This window comes from Astatotilapia calliptera, chromosome 15 (genome assembly GCF_900246225.1).
Source record: "Astatotilapia calliptera chromosome 15, fAstCal1.2, whole genome shotgun sequence".
Lineage (NCBI taxonomy): Eukaryota > Metazoa > Chordata > Actinopteri > Cichliformes > Cichlidae > Astatotilapia > Astatotilapia calliptera.
The window spans coordinates 34420791-34443666 of NC_039316.1; the positions used below are offsets into that span (position 1 = coordinate 34420791).

At 40.8% G+C, this 22876-nt stretch overlaps 1 protein-coding gene across 16 annotated transcripts in view; it reads left to right on the forward strand.

The window, feature by feature from the left end:
* Positions 1-17598, forward strand: part of ptprsa (protein tyrosine phosphatase receptor type Sa) — a 230880-nt gene extending 213282 nt beyond the window's left edge. For all 16 annotated transcript variants that reach the window (XM_026143591.1, XM_026143599.1, XM_026143595.1 and 13 more), the window contains 8 exons: positions 2403-2557; positions 3355-3640; positions 7602-7780; positions 8125-8251; positions 8376-8501; positions 14110-14264; positions 16808-16943; positions 17361-17598. In XM_026143591.1, coding sequence (XP_025999376.1) covers positions 2403-2557; positions 3355-3640; positions 7602-7780; positions 8125-8251; positions 8376-8501; positions 14110-14264; positions 16808-16943; positions 17361-17429 — 1233 coding nt within the window. In that variant the 3' untranslated portion in view covers positions 17430-17598. The remainder of the gene's footprint in view (positions 1-2402; positions 2558-3354; positions 3641-7601; positions 7781-8124; positions 8252-8375; positions 8502-14109; positions 14265-16807; positions 16944-17360) is intronic.
* The last annotated feature ends 5278 nt before the right edge of the window (positions 17599-22876 follow it).

Consider the following 22876-nt stretch of genomic DNA (forward strand, 5'->3'; position numbering starts at 1 on the left):
AGATGCGAGGCTGATCTTTCTCTCAGTCTCTTTCTTCTTGTCCTTCACAAAATTCTTCCTCTGGATCCCAGTTTTGATGCCTCAATAGTGGATTTTATGACAGGAGCTGTCAAACGGGTGTGTAATATGAGTGTTTGCCGCTTGTATCATGTCCCGAGTGTTCTCAGCAACAACAATGAGTACATGAGCACACGCACATCATTGCTGATCAGCATGAAAATGATATCTACTACAACAACGAGTTCAAACTGTGTAAAATCATGATCAAAAGAAAGAAAAAGATTTCCCAAAAACTGCAAAGCCCATTTTGTAAATGAGAGCGGATTTAAACAGCTGTAAAATGTTTAAATATACGCTTATTTTATTTAATGTGATGCCAGCGACACATTTCAAAACAAAATCGTGACAGGGGCGTGTTTACCACTGGTTTGCATCACCTCTTTCTTTTTTTAACAACACTGAGCTCTCAAAACTGCAGCTCAGCCCCCAAACACAAACATGTTTTCCCATTCTTGCTTGAGAGGATGGGTTTTGAGCCTCTCAAAATGTTCTGCAATAATAAGATGTTCACAGCATGCCGCATGCGGCTCATCCACATCGAAAGGAGCGAGTTCAGGTGGTTCTGGCATCTGACAAGGATGCCTCCTGGGTGAGGTGTTTTGCCCCACCGGGATGAGGCCACGGGGCAGACCCAGGACACGCTGGAGAGATTATATCTCTCGGCTGGCCTGGGAGCACCTTGGTGGATAAGCTGGAGGAGGTGGCTGGGGAGAGGGAGGTCTTGGCTTCTCTGCTTAGGTTGCTGCCCGGATAAGCAGAAGAAGATGGATGGATGGACGGACTGCATTTCCTGTGTCCGTAATGTCCATGCGCTTTAATGAACACCCAAACCCCTTTAAAGGACATCAGTGATAAGTGATCAGAATTTCTAAGTTTATACTGTAGCTGGTTTTCAGCTTTGTCCCTTTTTAATGTATTTTGTACTGGAGACTATGAAAGCGGCACATTCTTTGCAGTATTACACTGCAATTACACTGACACTTAGTCTTGTGTTACTGAGTTATTCTTAAACTGCTAAAAAACCTACTCACAAACTCCAGTGGATGCTTCTATTAAACCCAGTTATATTTATGACCATTTTCAGGACCCTTGTTTCAACTTTTTTTGAATTTTTTCCACTTTCAGTCTTTGATATTTTGTCTCTGTGTTGAACAACTAAACTAAACTAAACTGGCATAGTGCAGAAAAGTAGACAGAGGAAAAACAGATGCCAAGCCTCGGTCTGGTTTAAATGCCTAGGAATAAAAATGAGTTTTCAAGCGGCTCTTGAAGATGTCGAGTGTTGCTGAGGTGCTCATTTCAAGGGCGCGGGCTGTTTCAAAGTTCAGGGGCATCTACAGAGAAGGCCAGGTCTCCTCTATGCTTTAATCTGCTTCACAGTAAGACCAGAAGCATCTGGTCAGCTGATCTCAATGATCATTTCAGAGAATGTGTAGTTAAAACATCCAAAAAGAGGGGAAATACGAGCTCGCTTGCAGGTGCCTGTCAGGACTTGAGCTGCTGCATTTTGGTTGCAGAGGAGAACGCAGCGCCTGGCCGATTCTCAAATAAAAACTACTCCAAAAAGCAAGCCTGGGTGAAATGAAGGTATGAACTAGTCCGTCTAGGCTCTCAGTCATCCAGGTCATGGTAGTCGTAGGAGCTTGAAAAATCTTTTAGAACTAAAGAAACCTCTTGTATGAAAGGTGAAACATCCTCACACACTTGAACAAGTCCAGTGCCTTCTTTTTCAAGCATGGTTTGCCTTCTTAGCAAAAGAGAGAGAGGGCTTAGCCTTTTGCCTCGGGTAGAAGAAACTAACTGTAGCAACAGCATTTATCTGTTTATCAAATGTGTGATCCGTCCCGTGTTTTGGAGGGCCAAGACGAGTGAGGTTCAAGAGGTCCACTTCTTTGCTTCATCCACAATTTTAACTCGGTGAGACAGTCCAGCAAGGACAGGGTTTAAATGATTTCCAAATCAATACAATTTACACAGTCCCCCAGCTTTTCTATTAGATTTACTGTTGAAGCCATTGATGAGCTGCATGTGTTGAAAGCATTTCATCATAGATGATTTTAACCTAAACTATAGTGCATTTTACTCATCAAGGCTACAAAGTGCAACTTTTTATTTGACCTGAAATCCCATCTTTGTGGTAAGCAGGTGTATCCACTAAATACGTCAGTATGTCAGCTTTCTGAATGTTTTGTGGTCTCACTGTACAACATCTCTCTGTAACAGCCAAGTTGCACAAAGCAGCACCGTTATCAAGACACCATTTGGGTTTATAGACCAACAATAAAGCTACTGAATGACCCAGTGCAAACACAGTGCAACCAGCCTCTCTGTGTGTTATGCAGAATGGTTCGAGTGAGAAGCGGGAGGTTCGTCAGTTCCAGTTCACCGCCTGGCCTGACCACGGCGTACCAGAGTACCCAACCCCGTTCCTGGCCTTCCTCCGTAGGGTGAAGACTTGCAATCCGCCTGACGCTGGACCAATCATTGCTCACTGCAGGTCGGTTTGTAATTTGATTCACTTTTGTGCTTCAAAGGAACCGAGGAGTGGTTCTTGCACCAGCCGGTCTCCCAAAAATGAAGTCAAGCCCAGCATATGGAAAATCCCAGCTTCAGTAATGCAGTTGTTATTAGGTCATTGTGTGTCCGTGAGCCAACAGAATGGCAGGCTTTACCTGCGTACTTGCTATTATAGGTTACGTAAAACACTTTACACCACCGCATACTCTCTTTCCCAAATGACCTCTGTCTCTTCTATTTTCAATTGGTCACAGCAGCCTTCTCTTTAATTTGTGCTTTATTTCCCTGCTGCCATTCTCTCCACCTTTTTCTTTTTATCTCTTTCTGTCAAAAAGCCTCAAAAGTAATCCCTTCCCATCTCCTTTGCGTCTCCCATTTCACTCCTTAGCTCTTCCTCCTTTTACGTGTGGTATTTCTCAGATGGCTTATTCAAATTGAAACCTTCCTTTTTGTCAAGATAAGAAGACTTCAGTGAGTCCAAAGCACTACACAATAAAATTGAAATTTGACGGCTTGCTTCACCTAGTCTCCATCACTGTCCTCCTGTTGTTCTATTTGTCATTTTCCTTTATTGTTTATTTATTTCCTCTCTTAGCTTTCATAACATCTCTCTCTTTGCGTCTTCCTATTCAATTATGCAAAGTGTGACTTCACAACAGAGCTTACAGGACTTGCTGTATATAAAACATTATAATGGCACAGTGAATTACACTGAAAATATTCAATGCCAAAACACAAAGTAATTTTGTATCTTTTTTTTTTTTTTTTTTACTCCAGTGCGGGCGTAGGCCGGACGGGCTGCTTCATCGTCATCGACGCCATGCTGGAGCGGATCAAGCACGAGAAGACGGTCGACATTTACGGCCATGTGACACTTATGCGATCGCAGCGGAATTACATGGTGCAGACCGAAGACCAGTACAGCTTCATTCATGACGCACTGCTGGAGGCGGTGGCCTGCGGAAACACTGAGGTGGCTGCCCGGAGCCTGTATTCTTACATCCAGAAGCTTGCACAGGTGGAGAGCGGTGAGCACGTCACTGGCATGGAGCTGGAGTTCAAGGTATAGGAAATAAACCTATAAAACCTTAATAACCTTCTGACCATTTTAAGTGCACTATGCACTGGAATTAGAGGGTTTTACACCTTGCTTTGTTGTTGTTGTTTCTTTATTAATGAGCCCTAACTACATATACCGATCAACTTTAACTTCTGCTGGGGTCAGACATGCAAATTATCAGGGAGCCTGCTTGGAGTTTTTCCTCAGAGTCACCTGCCAAGACAGTGGGAAATAACGAGCAGCCACAGATCAATGTCTACATTAACTTTCCTCTCTGTAGTCCTTATCATAACTAAATAATGAAGACGGCACCGGTATGTTTTTCTGACACCTTGTTTTAAGCCACTGTAAGCCTTTTAAATAAGCCTAGCTGCCAGCTTTATCTTCCCAGCAGTTATTCTGGATGCAAATCCAATTTCATTGCTTTTCATATTTTTCTTCATCATTATTTGCAGTGTGCTTAATTTTTGGTTTCAGTCATTGCTCTTTGCTTTGTGATAATACGTTTCTTTGTATTTTGATTTGGGGTTTTTTTGTTTTGTTTTGGTGTTTTTTCAGTGGTTCTTAACTATCAGCATCTGTGTTTCTGACAAGAAGCTGTGAAACTAAATTAGGAGACTAGGAAAGAGACAAATTGGATGGTTGCTGTCACTGCCTGGGTGGGTGGGGGGACTGAAAGAATAACATTTTAGTTGAGTGAAGATGCAGTTTATACAGTGTAGCATCACTGTAGAAGGTATATTTAAACTGCCTTATTTGAATGGCAGCTATTTGTCAGTTTTTTACGGATGCTATCCAAGTAACAGGTGACTAAAAAACAAATTTCCTTTACTTTCTTGTGCTTCACTTAAAACGTTTCATCATTTAGGTACACAATGCTATTGAGGTGTAGTATTTTTTTTTCCAGAGCTAGAAAAGAGAAATAAGAAGCCCTTTGCTGTTGGGCCACATTGTTCATTTTTGAGGATTTTGCAATAATATGCTTAGGCTAAGAAATTGGGTTTAATCTAGCAGGGGCAAGACAAAGGATTTTTTGGCTCAGAGCAGCACGGATTTTCGGTTTTAAGAAAGAAAAAATTAATGAAAAAGCAGTAGGTGAGAAAGACAGCAAAGCATAGTGTTTACGTACAGAGGGGTGACTTATTAAAGGAAAAACATAAACCCTTGAATCCTGCGATGGGGAGACTGGGCGACTGCTACAGCGGGGGGATATTAGCTGGCATCGTGTACTTTTTCCTTTATACAGCCGTTGCAATTCGTCACAGCCACCGGGCATCAATCTAGCTGACCATCTATGAGACATCGTGGCATATTAGAAAGTGCTCTCCATCACCACCATCAAACATCACATATCTTTTGGAAGAATGCTACTTGTAGAGTCACTGCCAGTTAATTGAGTTGGGGGGCTTATCCTATAATTTGTCACCCGTCCATAAAGTAAAGTCACCTCAACTTTGGCACACCAGTTAGCATCTGCTGACCTTGGATTACGCACACAGATTCTTGAATCATTCGTCATCGCTTTTCATCAACGCAGCCTCCCTACCAAGAAACAACAACAGTGCCAGTGCGATTAGTCTTTTTTTGGGGGGTGTCTTCTCACTGGTGCACAACAGTGACGGAAACTCCACTGCCATCTGTATCGGGAAATAATGCTGAGCTGGCATCAGGAGTCGAACGGGGATTAATAACATCCACCCTGCTGTCAGTACAGAGGGGGTAGGCGTGTGAGAAAAGGGGTGGTTGAGCTAAGTAATTAATACTTGATGATGACAAATGGAGGTGGAAGGTGAGGCAAGCGGAGGGAGGAACGTTTGGCTAATGAACAAAGGGACGAGTGTATACTAAGTTGGCAGTAAGGAAGTGATTTGACAGAATACTGCACTATAGGCGAGAGTGGGAGGGCACTGTCATTCTCAGGTAGGATACATAGTCACGCAGAGTTAAGCCATAACTGTTGGGAATCCCTGAAGATAATTTTGTCATGAAGTAGTCAGACAAAAATGCTTTCTTGCTCACAGTATGTGCATTTTTATGGAGATTTATGCACATAGCATGCTTGTAGAACGTATTTTGCAACAGTATGTGGATTACAACATACACACACAACAAAATGCTACTGAGCTGCTGGGATAAATTTCAATTTAAATAGAAGCAAGTATGAGTTGGGATTCAGCTGTTTAAATTGGGATCCAAGTCCAAACAAAAATACAAAAATCTTCTCGAGTTATATAGAAACAGTTATATACATATACAAAACTCTCACAAGGCTTTGCATGGCAATGCATAATTAATAATTAAAGAAGTACACAATTGGAAAGATAGTATTTACTAGAAATAAACCGAAAACCTATGATCTAATAGATAGTAAATGTACTAAAAAGAATAAATATGTGTAAATCTGTAGTGATATTCAGAATACTTTACTATAGATTTATAGAAATGCCAGATGGTATTTAATATTCTCAGACCCTTGTATTTTCTATTACAGGGTTCTGACTTCCCACTTAGATTTGGTTATGTCCAGGGAAGCCTACTGGGGATGGTCCTACTGCGTTTTTGGTCACAGTGCTTCTTTAAGCTCTAGTTTCTGATACATAACCAAATATATGTTTCGGTGCAACATGCCAAATGGAATGAAAACTGACCAGATATGCTGTACTATAAATGGGAAGGAGCTAGTATGAGGTGAAGAGATTGAGGCTGCCAGGTCTGGCGCAGTTCCCTTCACCCTCTGTGGTGTAGCTGAGGGCCTCTTTAGCACTGCCAGGCCACCTTAAGCCCTTCCAGGTGCCTCTGTGAAACACAGATCAAAAGCAAGACAGTAGCAAGGGATAAAGGCATGGGAGGAGGAGGAGGCAAACACTGGATGGACTCCAAGAAGCCACTGATAGAGAGCTGCTGGTGCTATACGAGGGGGGAAAGAGAAAGAGAGACCGAGAATACTCTAATTGGAAGAGAAAATGGAAAGTTAGACCTGGTTTGCGCACACATAAAAGCATGAACACACTGACTTTTTGTATTTTGACAAGTATTGGGAGCTGGAAAATCTAGAAAATATATTCACATCCCGCCTTCTTTTTCACCGGGGTCAGCTGCAGCTCATCTCTTGTCTCGTTCTCATTTCTTGTGATGCTGCTGGTGTTTTCAGCGCGCCGTGCGTTCTGTCTGAAAGGGGTCCTAAACCATCTGACAAGGGTATCTTCTATTTGCTTGCTAACGAGCAAGAACACACACACACATATTCTTTATTGAGACGTCGAAGCCAAAAGGAGGAGATCATAGGACTTGCTGACCCACAAACTCGCGCTGAGATCCTTATGACGGTGATGATGTAGCAGTACGGCATTTTCATTTTGATCATTATGCAGCGTGCGTGTGTGTTTGTCTTTCTGAGCATCCCTATGTGAGTCTATGTTTTATGCACACTGCCATTATCAAAGCTGCGACTGACCCACTTTTAGGCAAGTTTTCTGTTTCATACAGGCTTGATCCAGAGGCTTGTTAGTCTGGGTGTGTAACGTATTTTCCGTCATTTTATCTGACCCTCCAGGACCTCACAAGTTGCAAACGGGAATAAAGTTTTGAATTGCTTTCTGATAAATATATTCCTGATAAACAATGTCCTTTGAAGCTGTGGCATCGTGGGTGACAGATCAGATTAGATTAGGTCTTCTTTATTACTTTCTGCAATTGATATTCTCCACTTTCTAGCTATCTTGCACCTGTCTTCTTCATCCTCTCCTGCTCTTCCTTTTTCTTTTACTTCTTTCCTCTGCAGTGCTATCTTCTCACATTTCTCTGCTTTTAATCTTTATTCTCCTCCTCTGCATCATTCATTGCAGTCTTACTAAATGTCTCTTTTTTTTTTAACACTATACTATATTTTTACCTTAGTCTGTACTGTTATTGTTATTGCTTATCTTCTGGTATGTTAAACTATCCCTTTGTCTTCCCCCAACAGCGTTTGGCCAACTCCAAAGCCCACACGTCGCGCTTCATCAGTGCCAACCTTCCCTGCAACAAGTTCAAAAATCGGCTGGTTAACATCATGCCCTACGAGACCACTCGTGTTTGCCTGCAGCCAATCAGAGGCCTGGAAGGATCTGACTACATCAATGCCAGCTTTATTGATGGATACAGGTAGGAAGAGTTGAGATGGCAGAAAAGCACGCCAGCATGAGTGAAGTAACTGCTTATTTATTCATGTGTTTATTTCTACTGCAAAGAAACATCTTGATTGATCAGAGACATATATTACATGGAATAAAGAAAATGAGAGAAATATTCATTCTATTTTTGTATTTTTTCCTCATAGCAGTCATGTAATCGTGTGTATTATTATGTAAAAGCAATCATCAAGTTTACTTATCGTCCACAAGTTTGTGTCATACGGTTGATTTTGTTTTTCCCCCTCTGAATTTGCATCAGTGGTGTTTACAGTTAATTACTCAAGTAAACATGGTGTGACTTTACTGTTTAAACAGGCAACAGAAAGCCTACATTGCCACGCAGGGCCCTCTGGCGGAGACTACAGAAGACTTCTGGAGAATGCTCTGGGAGAACAACTCCACTATTGTAGTCATGTTGACCAAACTTAGAGAGATGGGACGGGTACGACGCTGATTTATGTTATTTATCTGTCTCTTTTTGCTTAAAAATTAAAATAATTTAAAATCAAAATGTAAAACGCCATAAAAAATTCCACTAAAAATCATCACTATTTTTTTTCAAACAGGAAAAATGTCACCAGTACTGGCCTGCAGAGCGCTCTGCCAGGTATCAGTACTTTGTGGTAGACCCCATGGCAGAGTATAACATGCCTCAGTACATCCTCCGAGAGTTCAAGGTCACAGACGCCAGGGTAAGAGGGGGTCCTTTGGCGGTTTGGGAGGGTTAAATAGGGCACAAGATGTGAAATTTTCCAATGAATGCAAAATATATAAATACAATACATTACACCCTTGAAAAGCCTACATAAACACAGAGCCTGTACATGTTTCCACACTGTAGCCTACATGTTGTATTTTTTCTGTTCAGCGGCTTTTGTTGTTGACGCTGGGGCGTAAATCTGAAATCTGCCCATCACACCTTAAAAGAAAACGTTGTACTAAATTGCTGTCAGCATTCAATAGATATTCAGCTGCAGTTTCTTTGTATCAAAGCGCAAGAGGGACTTTTTCCAGTCTTCTTCTTTATGCTTTTGTTCATCAGAAGTTGTGTGCCAATGACGCATTTTTAGCCTCCTCAAAAGACTAAAAGTATAAGAGTAAAAAAAAAAAAAGATGTTATAATTTGGACAGATGCGCCATCAACAACTCACTGAGGTGTTGGAAATGTCGAAGATTAAGCAAGTTGAGTAAAACTAGGCCACGTAAACAGAAAAACATCGCAGTCTCGTCATATTTATCCCAAAAACCTTCCTTAAAAGAGTTTTTTTCTGTTTCTATTGTGAGATAGATTTCCATACAGTGTTTCACTACTGAACTGACTTTTCTCACCCTGAACTGTTAAGAAGCTACTCTGCTCTTTTGTAGTTATCTCTTTACCTCCGATAACATTTCTTTTTTGGTCAAATTAGGTCAGACAGTTCAAAGGAGCAACAGTAGAAATCTAGCAGAGAGATGAAAATCTCCCGTCTCGGCTGATATACCCACTGATTTCCCAGGCATCATCCTGTTGGTATTAAAGCAATTAAGGCGCACACATGCACTCATGAAAAGGCTCATGCCGATCTCCTTTCCTCTGTATATTTCTATTAGTTCATGCGCATAAGTTCAGATATCATCTTCCAAAGGCTCTGATAGATTAAACACACTAGCCGGGCCTGCTTTTTCTAATTCTTCATCCCATATTTAGTGAGTGGAACAAAACTGTAGAGGTTATCGCTGTGAGTGTGACGATGTTCGTGCACAGTTTCGGTAAGATTGACCCAGTCGTTTCGGAGTAGCTTGAATACACACAGATACATATGCAGTGTTGGGAAGGTTACTTTTAAAATGTATTCCGTTACAGAATACAGAATACATGCCCCAAAATGTATTCTGTAACGTATTCCGTTACGTTACTCAATGAGAGTAACGTATTCTGAATACTTTGGATTACTTAATATATTATCGTGCTTTTTACAACAACGTGAATGTACTATTGCTGTGTGATTTATTACTATTACTGAAGGTCCGCGACTCCGAACTGTAGTAAAGGGACCTCTGACTAATACGGCGGGGTCCCTGTCGGCTCATAGCCGAAAAATAGCTTTACTTTGTTGTGTGGGTCAATTTTTCTTGCGAGAGACAGAGAGAGGCGTTGAAAGACTGCTCCAACGGAACTTATTGTTTTCGGAGGAAAACACGAACACGGTGTACAGTCGAGTCTTAATAGCTTACTTACAACTGGGCTCGTCAGGCACTCTTCTTGGCTGCAGTGGTTATTATTATATTTACATGTTTCCAGCTCCCGTTTTTCCTCGACGACAACTCGTACCTTTCCACTCGCCTTTTTCTCCCTCCTCGCGCTCACAGACCCATAACGTGTATGGCAGTGCATTCTCCCTGCAACACGGACTATACTGCCAATGATGCTACATTCTTTAGAGCTATGCTTGTAGCATTCTGCCTGTTAGCTTAGCACAACAACAACAACAAAAAGGCGCTCTCTCACCCAGGAAACACACAGTCGCAGAAAGAGAGAGAGAGCGTCGCCCTGTAACCATGGCAACCGTAACGCTGCCACCTGGAACAACAGAACGTAGCTGTCAAACAAAACCCAAACAGTCCTGACCCGCGACAAAATGAAACAGGAAAGTACCGCAGTGTAATCCATTTATTTCAACAAAGTAACTGTATTCTGAATACCACCTTTTTAAACGGTAACTGTAACGGAATACAGTTACTCATATTTTGTATTCTAAATACGTAACGGCGGTACATGTATTCCGTTACTCCCCAACACTGTACATATGCATACATGCGCTACCATCGTTTTAGTAAGAAGATATGAATGCATATAAAGTATGAGATTGCTCTAACGTGCATGCAAACACGATGCCCCGAGGTCTGGTCAGTGCTGCTTTTCTTTTCGAGGATTGTCCAAGGGGACTCAATCATCAAAACAAACAGTGTTAGCAAACAGGCAGTCAAAGCTTATCACACAGTTAAGAAAACAAAGCGGAGAGATGGAGCAGGTGATAGTCCGGTCTGTGCTTTCAGGCCGCGCGTGTGCGTCGATCTTGCTGATTGTGTATGCACTTAAAAGTGTCTGTGACCTGGGCTTACCCTGCTATTGCACAGATCACATGTACATGTTTGTCTGTTTTGTATATGTATGACTGTGTGTGTGTGTGCACACAGCTGTGTGTGTTTCTCTCGCATGCCTCTGCGCAGTAATAGCATAGACTCCACGCTTCAACACTCACATCTAGCGAGCCAGTCACGTATTTAATCACACAATTTGACACGGCGCGTGGGCCCTCAGGTTGTGTGTTAAATTTTGCTCCCCACCCCCCCCCCCCCTTCTTTCTTTCGCGTGCTTAGTTTATTGTGTTGTTGTCTTTGCCCCTCTTTCATTTTTAATCCCCCTGCTGAGGCTAAATGTTTTTGAGATGGAAAAACAAAGGCAACACAAGAAAGAAAACATGCAATGCGTCATAAAACAGGGAAAGAGACATGAGGTGTTTTACAAAGAGAGCTGGTATACGGGGCCTAACTTATTAGATTCTAAATCACTGTATTTGTCAAGCACAATAAATGTACAAGAGTACCCCTTGGCAGCAGCGATGCAGACTCACATCAGCAGCACGTATAGTCCCATGTGACAATAGGCAGATTATTTAAATCCTTTGACATATAGTAACAACGTAAAGTATATATGTTCAGCATAGAGTCACCGTCTGAACGGGGGGATGGTTAGCTCTTGGCAAAAATCAGAATAAATCAGTAAGAATGTAAGACAGCTCCCATCCATGATGGTTAGAGACCCTCAGGTACTTGTTTACTTCAACACATTTGACATTTACCATGAATTCTGCTCAGTATGATTTTTGTCATTTATGACATGAAGCATGTTGCATGTCTTCATTGCATCTTGTTCTTTACATACACCATACTGCAGTTTCTTCAACAATATTGGGGAAAATTTCAATAATGTCTTTAAAAGTAAAAATGCTATTTTCATTAATACATATATATATATATATATATATATATATATATATATATATATATATATATATATATAAACCGAATTAGCATTTTTATACCCCAAATTTGAGTGGACTTTGCTGAGACATCAGAAATTAATCAGACATTTTTCTGCAAGTAAATAATTTGCCATCTTTATCAAAAAATAATAATGTTTTTTATTATTTTTCAGCTTTTTTTTTTTTTTAATCAGTAAATTTAAAATTGGTGGATAACAATGATAATTAGATTTTAGCATAAAAAAAACAATGATTACTGGTGGATTAACCATTACAGAAACATACAAATGATTTTGTAATTACCAATAAGGTTAATTTAGGGCAGCTGTGGTATAAAGCTTACACTGGGTGGTGACCTAATAAACTGGTTAAACACTGTACATGTGCACTGACTGTTAGCTTGAAGCTAACTACTGACTGACACTTTTAATTTACTCAGATGAAGATGTTATTGCAATGTTATTCTTTTCCCCAATAACATAATTGAGAATTTGTCTCTTTTAACATTTGTAACAAACTTCAAATGTCAAATTTACTCCAAACAAATTTTAGAATCAAATATCGTTAGCAGCTAATAGCAGGATTTTCAAAAACAATAAATTGTTTACTTGCCAACTGAGTACTCAACCAGTTGTGCTTCCGCCATGTGTGTGAAAAAATCTATAGAGAATGTGCGAGAATGACACTTCATATCCAAGCTGAGGTCTGCTGTGCTGAGAAGTGAGAAACAACTGGAGAAATGAACACCTGGTTGTCTTAATTACTGGTGGCATCAAGCGGAGAGCTTGTCTCTGCGAAAATGCTCGTCTGCTCGCCGGCTTTCTCGAGCAATGTGCTGTCTCTGAGACAACATCAAAAGAAGTTTCTTTACAAGGACACGACTATCGACTGTGCATTCTCAGAGTGGATAATCAGCTCTCTCATAATAAAGCAGATCCTGTCCGTTCTCCTCCTGCGATGCCACTTCATTGGATAAAAAAACTATTCAAATGCGTTTGTTTGCACTGCAGTTGAAGCAAATGTAGTTGCCTCACCATTACAACAAGGTTGTAAGAATCAATAAAAGATTAAGTTGTCAAGGTTGACATTTTTCGAACATGCACGTCATTGTGTCAGGGTTTTTGTTTCCAATTTTCATCCTCCAATCCCGCCTTCTTTTCCATAAGTCCTTCTTACTTCTTACATCCCTCCTCCCTCCCTCTCCGTGCTCATCCATCACGTTGCTCTATTGATCGCATCTCAGGATTATCTTATTCAACTTGGTGTCTAGGAGAAGACGCTTGTCATGGCAGATGCACTATTGATTAGCTATAACTAGGACCTTTTTGTGACACACACACACGACTGCGCGCTGTGAACACAATAGGGAAGAAAATGGAAACAGTTGGGTTTGAGTAAGAGAGGACACACTGTCCCTATGTTGTGAGCAGTATGTGTGTCACTGTATCAGCAGGTTTAGTCTTATACAGAAAAAAAGTGCATATTTAATTAGTGCGAAGGCGTTTTTTGCTTTCAGTTTGTCCTCTGTGTGGATGTACATAACTTTGTCCTTTTTTCTCAAGAATGCAATATCTCAGAAATGCCTTAAGGGATTTTCTTCAAGTTTGTCTTTAATGTTCACCAGGACCCAAGGTCACTGTGACCTCTCTCAGCCATAGCTTAAGAATTCATACGCTAATAATGACAACATTTCAAGCTGCTGTCTAATAGAATAAAATGATAAAATGATGACATTTTATATCCAAAAAGGTCACAATTTTACTCCAGTATCAAAATGTTCTGCAAAAACACTTTTCTAGCCATTATTCAGCACAATAACTCAAAAAGAGAGAGAAGGGGAGATTGTAACCATATTTCACATTTGGTTCCCTGCTGGATTGGTCACACTGATTATGGATGCCCGTCTTAAACTTTTAGTTCTGTCAGAATCACTTTTCTCAGCCACACGTGTGAACAAATGTTCTTGCATTTATCTCTTATTGAACCTACGCGACAAGAGAACGACAAAAACAAGGCTTTACAAATTCAAGTCAAATCGATTTCAACCTCTAGCAAGTGACAACCTTTGTCTAGACCCTCAATTCAGATGGAGAGACAAAGCAGAAACATGCTTGCATACAACCAACAGGGGATCCTTCTATTAGTAGTGCATTTATTCTGCATAGAGTTGGTGGAAGGATACTGATACTGTGGAATTGTTGGTGGGAACTGTCGCCATTTAAGATAACCTTAAATGTATCTTTGCTACTCACCTCATTTTCTCTCTGTTTTGCAGGATGGCCAATCCAGAACAGTAAGGCAGTTCCAGTTTACTGATTGGCCAGAGCAAGGCGTGCCCAAATCGGGGGAAGGATTCATTGATTTTATTGGCCAGGTGCATAAAACCAAGGAGCAGTTTGGGCAGGATGGCCCAATCTCTGTCCACTGCAGGTAATGTTGTCATGTGCATTATATGGCTTGTATATTTTATTTTATATTAATAATTGTTTTCCTAAAAGGAGATGACTTGTCACCTGCTTTGCCTCAAACCGGTCTCTAAAGACATTCTTCTCTTCTTGAAAGCGATATAAGTCTCAAGACGAGATTAAATCTCTTCTTAAGATGGTTATTGTTTTGCAGCAGAGCTCCTCCTAAGGCGCAGCTCTAACAACATCCCTCTTCTCCTCTTTGCCAAGCGCAGTGCACTACCTCAGCACCTCCACGGGCCCTTCTCTTTCATAATTGATAAGCCTCAGATGTGGCTTGGCATTTGCAAGGAGAAGACATATGAAATGATACAGCCATTCTTTTGGGGGTTTTACGATCACTGCGTGGTGCATTTTTATCACCTCCGGTGTAGTTTCCAAGGTAACTTTCACCATTAACTCGAGATGCTGTATTACAGGTAGTAATTGATATTTGGTAGTGGTCACCAGCAGAACGTCAGATTATTAATATTCATAACCCTGAGTGGGATCCGTCTGAATGACTTGTTATTCTCAGTAGCCAAATGAGGACAATCTTCACGGCTTTGGTTCTGTATACGCTGCGAGACAAGCAAAGACGGAATGTATGTCTCGTATATGATCTCCGACACACTTTTTTTAAACGTTTGATTGGCATTCAGCTCCAAGGATACAAATGGGCGAACACTAATAATTCCCTTGCTGTCTCTTAAAAATACTTTACCTTTGGAGCAGAATAGGTGTCACTTTTGCGCCACATTTCTACTGCAGAGGCGCCATGACATCATCGAATGTAGCATAACGTCCTTTGGATTAAAAAGCAATGATGTCACCAGCCATCAAATGACCCTCTGGGAGTTGTCTCGGACTTGTGTCAGGCTAGCACCACTAAGACTGAGTTATTCTACCCCTCTGTGAAGCCTTTATGGGAGTGCTGTCCTTAAAGTGAAAGGCCTGGTTATTGCAGGACTGGAGTAATGCACAAGAAAGCAGACAGAGGCTGCATTTAGCGCCTAAATAAGTGATGCATCTCATCAAATGCGGTCCTGATTTTGAGGCGTGCGCGCGAGTAAACACAGCAAAGTGTTTTATGTCATTAGAGTTCGATGATATTAATCAGGGAATCATTTTGCACCGATGTGTATCTCGAGTAGTTGAGTAGTAATAGTTGTTGGCTGCATTATCTGTCGGGACTCTAGCTACCTCCTTTCCCATCTAATCATTGTAGCCCTCTCAACTTTCTCCATCCCTCCTCCTTCAGGCTTAGTCGTTTCCGAGAGTAGAGCTTATAGCTTCCTTTTCTCTTACTCTTTCGTCTTCTGTCACCCGCCTACCCCGTTCGTCAACTGCCTGTCTGTTTCTTAATCCTCGCTCTCTCTCGCTTCCTCTCGGCCCATCCATTCTCCTGCACCTCTTTTCTTTTATTCTTCTCCCTTCCTCCTCGGCGTCTATCTAATAGACCCACATGCTTTTTGTCATTAATTGCCTGATTACTTCCTGTGAATGGGGACACCAAATCCTCTCAGTCTGCAGTGGCTCGGCGAGCCTTCAGATTTGGAGAGTCGATCTTCCTGGGGAGTGGGAGAGGTTGAAAGAGAGTGAGAGAGAAAGAGAGAGAGGGGGGAGCTCTGAGTGAGTTTAAGAGCCCATGTGACAGTCTGTGACTGACTCCCATGAAGAGGCTTTGGGTGGGCTGAGAGATACTGCAGTGTGGGGGTGATTAGGCTCCTGTTTCTTTTTTCATTTAATGGCGTCAAACAATACCAAGTCATCTTTTGTCTCAAGTGCGCCGTTTTCCTCCAGCAGACACACGCAAACTTGTCAACAAACTCACGCACAAGTCAAAAAAGTGTCTCCCAGCAGCCGTCACTTCCACTCTCCATTCAGACAAAATAGCATCAGAGGCTGGAAGAAGCCCAAATAAATCTGTTGTCATATCAATTATTGTTCCATTGGTGAAGTGGAAGTCATTTCACAGCAAAGCAGCTTAGAGAGGCAGCTCTCAAGTATTTCAGGATCTGAGTTAAGACTCGGGCTGTATTTCTGGAGAGCAGCAGAAGGCTGAGTTTTTCGACACATGGGAGGAGGGACTTAATGAGACAAAATGTTTGCTTGGTCGCTTGTGTGCGACTTGAAATGTGCGCCTATGTGTCCTTGGGCTTGTGTGTGTGTGTGTGTGTGTGTGTGTGTGTGTGTGTGTGTGTGTGTGTGTGTGTGTTAGACAAGAATGTGGCCACAATATGTAAGTGGATTCACGAGGTTCTCACATGCAAATTGCCTCCTTTGCTAGTGTCACTGGTGTTTTATCGTGGAGCAGAATGTCCAGCTGTGGAAGTTTGCTTCCTCTAAGTGGTTAGAGCTTCCAGTGTGCAAAGTATTTTTAGATCTTTGCAGTCACTGTCCCCCACAAAATGCTGCATGCGACACGAAAGAAAGGCGCAATTTACAAAGGCACCATTCACTCGCTGTGTGCACAGGGCGTGCTTTACATCTTTCTGAATACACTTTTTTCTCTTTTTGTGTTTGCAGTGCTGGCGTGGGCAGGACCGGAGTCTTTATCACCCTTAGCATCGTCCTGGAAAGGATGCGTTATGAAGGTGTGGTTGATATCTTCCAAACGGTGAAGATGCTCCGAACACAGAGGCCAGCTATGGTCCAAACTGAGGTGAGAAATCACAGAGTCACACACAATAACATACACTGCTCCTTATTTGGATAGACTTATGGAATTTTAAAAGACCACCAATAAGTTAGCAACGCTCTATTAAACCACTTTTGGGTGGGTGTCTTCACCCCCATAAGGTCTATTATTGGTTTTCTGGTCTTCCTGTGTGAAAATGGGTAAATGCAAAATCAAGTTTTTGTATTTAGCAAAAGATTTTTGCTCATGCCAATCTAGGCTTTCTACTTAGGTATAGGATCTATAGAATGATCTTGTCAGGACATGCGCTGCCTCAGCAAATTGCGAAATTTACTGCAAGTTGAAATTGTCTGAAAATTGTAATCTCTCATGTCATTAAACTCCTGGGGAAGTGTTCTAATGCAATTTGTTATGCGTCTGTCTGTTTTTTTCCCTCCACAGGATGAGTATCAATTCTGCTATCACGCAGCTCTGGAGTACTTAGGAAGCTTTGATCACTATGCAACGTAAAAAGCCATCTCCCCCCCCCCCCCTCCTCTGAATCCTGTTGCCCCCCCACCCCCACCTCAACAGCCTCTTGAGCCATAGGAACTAAAATTTAAAACGACAGCAAACAACCACATCGCCACCGCCAATTCAGCCACATCAACCAGGATCTCCTAGATTTTTTTTTTTTTAAGACAACACCCGGTCCAACCAGTTCAGAGTCCAATTTGACTTTTCAAATATGCCACAAGGAAACACAAGAAAATTGTCCATCATCTCAAGAAAAGAAGATCCTCGGCAGGGGAGGAACCAGATGCTGTGGCTCAAGATGTGGGGCGGGTTTTGATCAAAGTGTCAGACTGCTTACCTTACCTCAAGTGTTTCAATGTGGAGGACATTGTAAACATTCGTGGACGTTTCTCTTCTCAAAAAATATCTTCGTGACACAACAGTAACAAGCGACAGATGACGAAGGAAAAGGAAGGCAAAAAAAATACAAATAAAAATCTAAAAAACACTGAGAAGCAGATGGATGTAGCCAAGACTTGGTGACTATCTTGTTTTTTGATATGCTCGGGTGTAAAAGGGGTTCAAGTATTTCCATCAACACAGTGTGTGAGTAATATTGTGAGAAATGAAGAAACTGGTTGCCTGCATAAAAGATTTATCAAGCTGTACAAAAAAAGTGAAACAAAATAAACAGAAAAGGACAAGTTCACTCACATTCGGCACCAAATCCTTCAAGAAAACTTAAAGTTTTTACAGTATTTTGTGTGGGATAACACTCGACTATTAAAGCGACTTCTTCTCGAGCACTAAGAGCTAAAAGAAGACACTTTTTGGTTTTCTTACAGTTGTGAGGATGAAAACAGCGACACATTTCTTAAAATGTGCTAATTGCATCAGTTGTGAATTCGTGTGAAATCAGTATCCTCAGCCAGGTAATCGCAGGAATGTTGCACCACGCCAGTATATTAACAGTGCAAAGATCAGTCACCGGATAAAAGTCTCGCCTGCTGCACGAAGCTTCCGCCGCGTCGTCTTGCGTGCAGCCAAGGTGAGACAAGCGGCAGCCGTGTCCCGTGATTTTTCTTTCTTTCTTCTGTTTTTTAACAATCGCTCCTGTCTTTGGAACCACTACATTGTGGGGCTGCGGTTTCAACATCCACGGTTTTGAACAAGAGATAAACCTGGTGGGGGGGGAAAGCTTTGGAACAAAAATGGAACAACCAAACAAGGATTGCCGCAAAAGTGAGGGCTCTCTTTGTGTACAGTGACCAATGCTCATCGTCATCCTCCAGAACTTTGTCTAATGAGGAATTATCTCGTTTTTCTCGTTTTTTTTTATTATTATGATTTTCTGTCAAAACCAAACATGCTGCTTATCTCGTGTACGCTGTACGTGTGACTTTGGAAGGAGAGGAAACTGATGAATCAAAGATGCCATCTCTGATAACTGGCATGACTGAAAGCGCATCCACTTGACGTCATCGTCCACGCCTCCTTTTCCCCTCCCTCTCGCCCAGCCTCCTCTATAATCATCTATATCATTGTATAAGACACTCAAGTGGCAAAGGCCTGCTGCAGTTACCAAGCTGCACATTAATGTGGTTGAAAAATTGGCCTTTAGTTCCACTGTTTGTGTGTTTTGGTGACAGGTGGATACATTTAAACAAAAAAAACAAAAAAAAACAGATGCTTTGGTATTTGCCCTCCGTTTTCAAGGTGATGTCTCTGTGGGTGACACAGCCAGACCAAGGAGCCATGATGGATCTCGACGCTGTGACGCGTTCCTGAAACTCTCCAGTACAAGTTACTTGCACATCCCCAAACGAAAAAAAGATTAACTTTAAACGTATTACCCCCACCAACCCCTCCCTACTCTCCCCGAACAACTGCAGGTCGACACACTAGTGTATGTTGTGATTTAAAAAGAAAAATCAAGCTTTTGAGATCACCGGGTTTTCATTTCGGTATACGCGAGCGTTACGGATCCCGCGCAGGTTTCCGGTGGGTGTGCACAAAAGCCGGCGCGATGGACAGAACTGTGTGTAATCTTTTCTTATTTCCAAAAAAGCCTTATTGTTATTGTAACATTACGAAAACATTAATGTTGTATTATGACGACTTATTTTACACTACATAGTTGACTTTTTATTATGTTTTTGGTTGTTTTGTTTTTTTCAGTTTAGTTTTCTAACAGATGTTGTATCATTTTTTAAAATTAGCAGGAAAAGAGAAAAGCTTATCTGTTCATATTATGTTTAAAGACATTCTATTTTTTCACTGTAGAAATGTTAAGTATAACATGGCTGTGTGCTTGTGCGCATATATGTATGCATTCATGTGTACTGCGCACTCACACATTCATATATATTTAAATGCAGAATATGAAGATATATCCAAACCTTAGTATGAATTATATGTTTCTCCTCATCATCTTTTTTGTTTTTTAAACATGTCAGTTCTCATGCTTGAAAATATGATTTTATTTCATTTTGTTTTTCTTTGTGTGTGTGGTTTTTTTAATATATACATACATATATATATATATATATAAATATATAATCTTAGAGACCTTGTGTGTTTCTTAATGGAAGCTGAGGGAAGCACTATGCCTGAATCCTCTGCCTCCACTCACCATTGCTCTTCTACCTGAGGGTAGAACCTGTGCCGATGAGGAGATGCCATTTTTTATTTCTATTTTTTATTTTTTTGTCGTTTTTTCTTTTTCTTTTGAGCAACTGTTGATGAAGTGATCTACAAAATATCAATCAAATATTTCAAAACTGACGATTTTTTTCTTACCTATATAGGACCAACTTGACGAACTGTATCTTGTATGATCATGGTCAGGCTATGACCCTCGCAGTTTAAGAAAATCCTCTTCAAGTTCTCTTTTCTTTTTTAAATTTTTCAGACATAATGTGGCCATTCATTTTGTTAGATATCCACTATGATCTAGAGTATACCTGTAAATAAACAAATATATAGATTATATGTATTTGTATCATTTGACCTTCAAGATCTCATACTTTAGGTGGGGACAGAAATACAAAAATCAAAGTCCTTCTCACATCCTGGTGGTTGTAGAGCCTGCTTTCTGAAACCTCTCTTCTCCAGTCCTTCCTCCCTGGTCTTTAATTACCACTCACTTTTCTTCTGACTTTAATTTCCCCTGCTAGCAGTTGAAATGGGAAACATGCCAGCCTCTGTTCTCATACCTATAGCCTCAAACAGAGCACGAAATCAGCACCAGTGATCTGCTGGTATAATTTGACCAAGCCTGGGAGGTTAGTTCTTTCTGTCAACTATTTGAATTGCTAATCAATCATTATTTCAAGGACCTGTTACATTCTTATTCTAGGTGTAAGACAGAGTGGAGCAACTAAAGGGTGTTTTTGAAAAAGAAATATTGTCTTAAAATAATTCTCAAACAAAGGATTAATCACAAAGGTGTAAATTCTTAAAGCCACAGCTACGGTAAAAACGCTGGAGGCATCCTTCATTCCTTAACACTTTCCACAAAACCCCCAGAAGATGTGCAACTGTTTAACTCCCTAAAATGCCAAGGTGTTAATCCATAAATATATCATTAGCTGAGGAGCAAATACAGCTATGCTAAAGGCCAGACATGGTTCAGTTCCAACATGACACGTTGATTTATTGTCTCCCCGGTGCATTTTTTTTAAGCCTGGAACAGAACCATACTGTTTTTTTCTTTGGTTTTTGTTTTTGTCTTTGACCATGCTTCATTTTGGGATGCAGAAAGAAACCAGGACTCAGTGAAAGATAGCAGAGTGATGCAACCAAGGAAAGACTGAGACAACCAAAAACGTGCTGCAAATTCACATTTCCAGCATGTCATTTCTGAACAGTGGGAACCTTGAGATGTTTCATAATGAACTCAAAGCCTAAGATGAAAGACTCTGGAATTCAGTGAGGCTGATGAGAAAGGGCCCAGGCCAAAACTGAAACCATGGAAGTCTTTCAAAGCTTGTGCAATGTGTTACGTTTTTTTTTTTTTGACTTAATGTGAAGATGTTAGGCTTTTGAAAACAAACCGCCAAATTTGCAGGAGTATGTTGAATATTTCAGGGGAAGAGGGGAAATAACAAAAGATGAACCCTAACTTAATCAATTAATCAAAATAACAGAACGTATACAGTACGACAAATTGGAAAAAATAAAAAACAACCCAAATTCAGAAAAATACTTTTTTTGTATGAGGGCCAAGTGCTATCACTTTCAAACTGTTACTTCTAACTGAAACAATAATTGGTTTAAAGCCACTGTGTATGTAGATATGTTGACTTTGTATTAAAGAAATGTTGTCTGAAAATCATTTTGCATGTGTTTCTTGCTGGTAAGATTGGTTACAGCATGGATATCTCTCCTCCTGTCTGATTGTCTGCCTACAGTATTTCCCCATCTGTTAATATGCAAATTTCTGGTGAGAGTTATTTAGCTATGATACTTGAAGTACATCAGCACTTACTTTGCGCATCATACATCAGACTGGAACTTGCACTGAAAAAAAAATCTGTTCTATAGGACGAGTGATGAAACTCACAGATGGTGCGCATCGTTTGTTGATAGATGGCTTGATTAGCTTCCTCCTATATTTATCCACCAGCCTCTCTGCAAACACATCCCAGTGTGTCCTTAAGCTCCTCTTCAAGCTTGATAAATGCCATGCAGACAGGCTGATATTGGTGCAGAGGTAAACCCTTACCTAGTGGTATTTACTCTCTAATCTGTCCTCTTTGGGTATCGGCTAACCTCGAAGTGATGCTTCTGGAAATCAAAGGGTGTGTTGGTCCCAGACCTGACTGTGTTTGCCTTAAAGATATTGCTTTAGATTACAACCTGCAAATTGCAGCGTGTGCTTATTTGGTATTTGCACGGTATCCCTAAAATATTTGTAACAATAACTCTAGCGAGACAAAAAAGGGAAGAACAAAGAGGTTGGGGAATGAGGGGGTAGCTAGGATTCATTTTTCAACATTTTTTCTCATTTTGTTTTTGTTTTTTAATCTTTTTTTTTCCCTGAGGAGTAGGAATGACGAATCTCAGAGGTAATGGGAGTGAATTAGTTGCAAATTCTACAGGATGCCATGTGTAGTGTGTATTTTATTTTATATATATGATGAATTTCAGAAGCAGTAGCATGCACAGTGTATAGTCATCTGCATTTTTTGTGCATTAAAGCAATCTCTAATGACTTTTTCAAGATAACGATACTGTAAATATTTAGAATACATAAACTGTATTTATATTTTAATTTTATACTTTATATTTTAAGCCTTGTATATATTCCTTTGTGTCCACCTGTAACTAGAAATGTGTTGGTTGTTGGGTTTTTTACACTGAGCTATAGATCTAAACTTCAATGAGTTTACAACTGTGAGCTATCAGAGTGTTTCAAATTGGCAAAAATCTGCCTCTCCTAAGACTTTGCTCTTCACGCC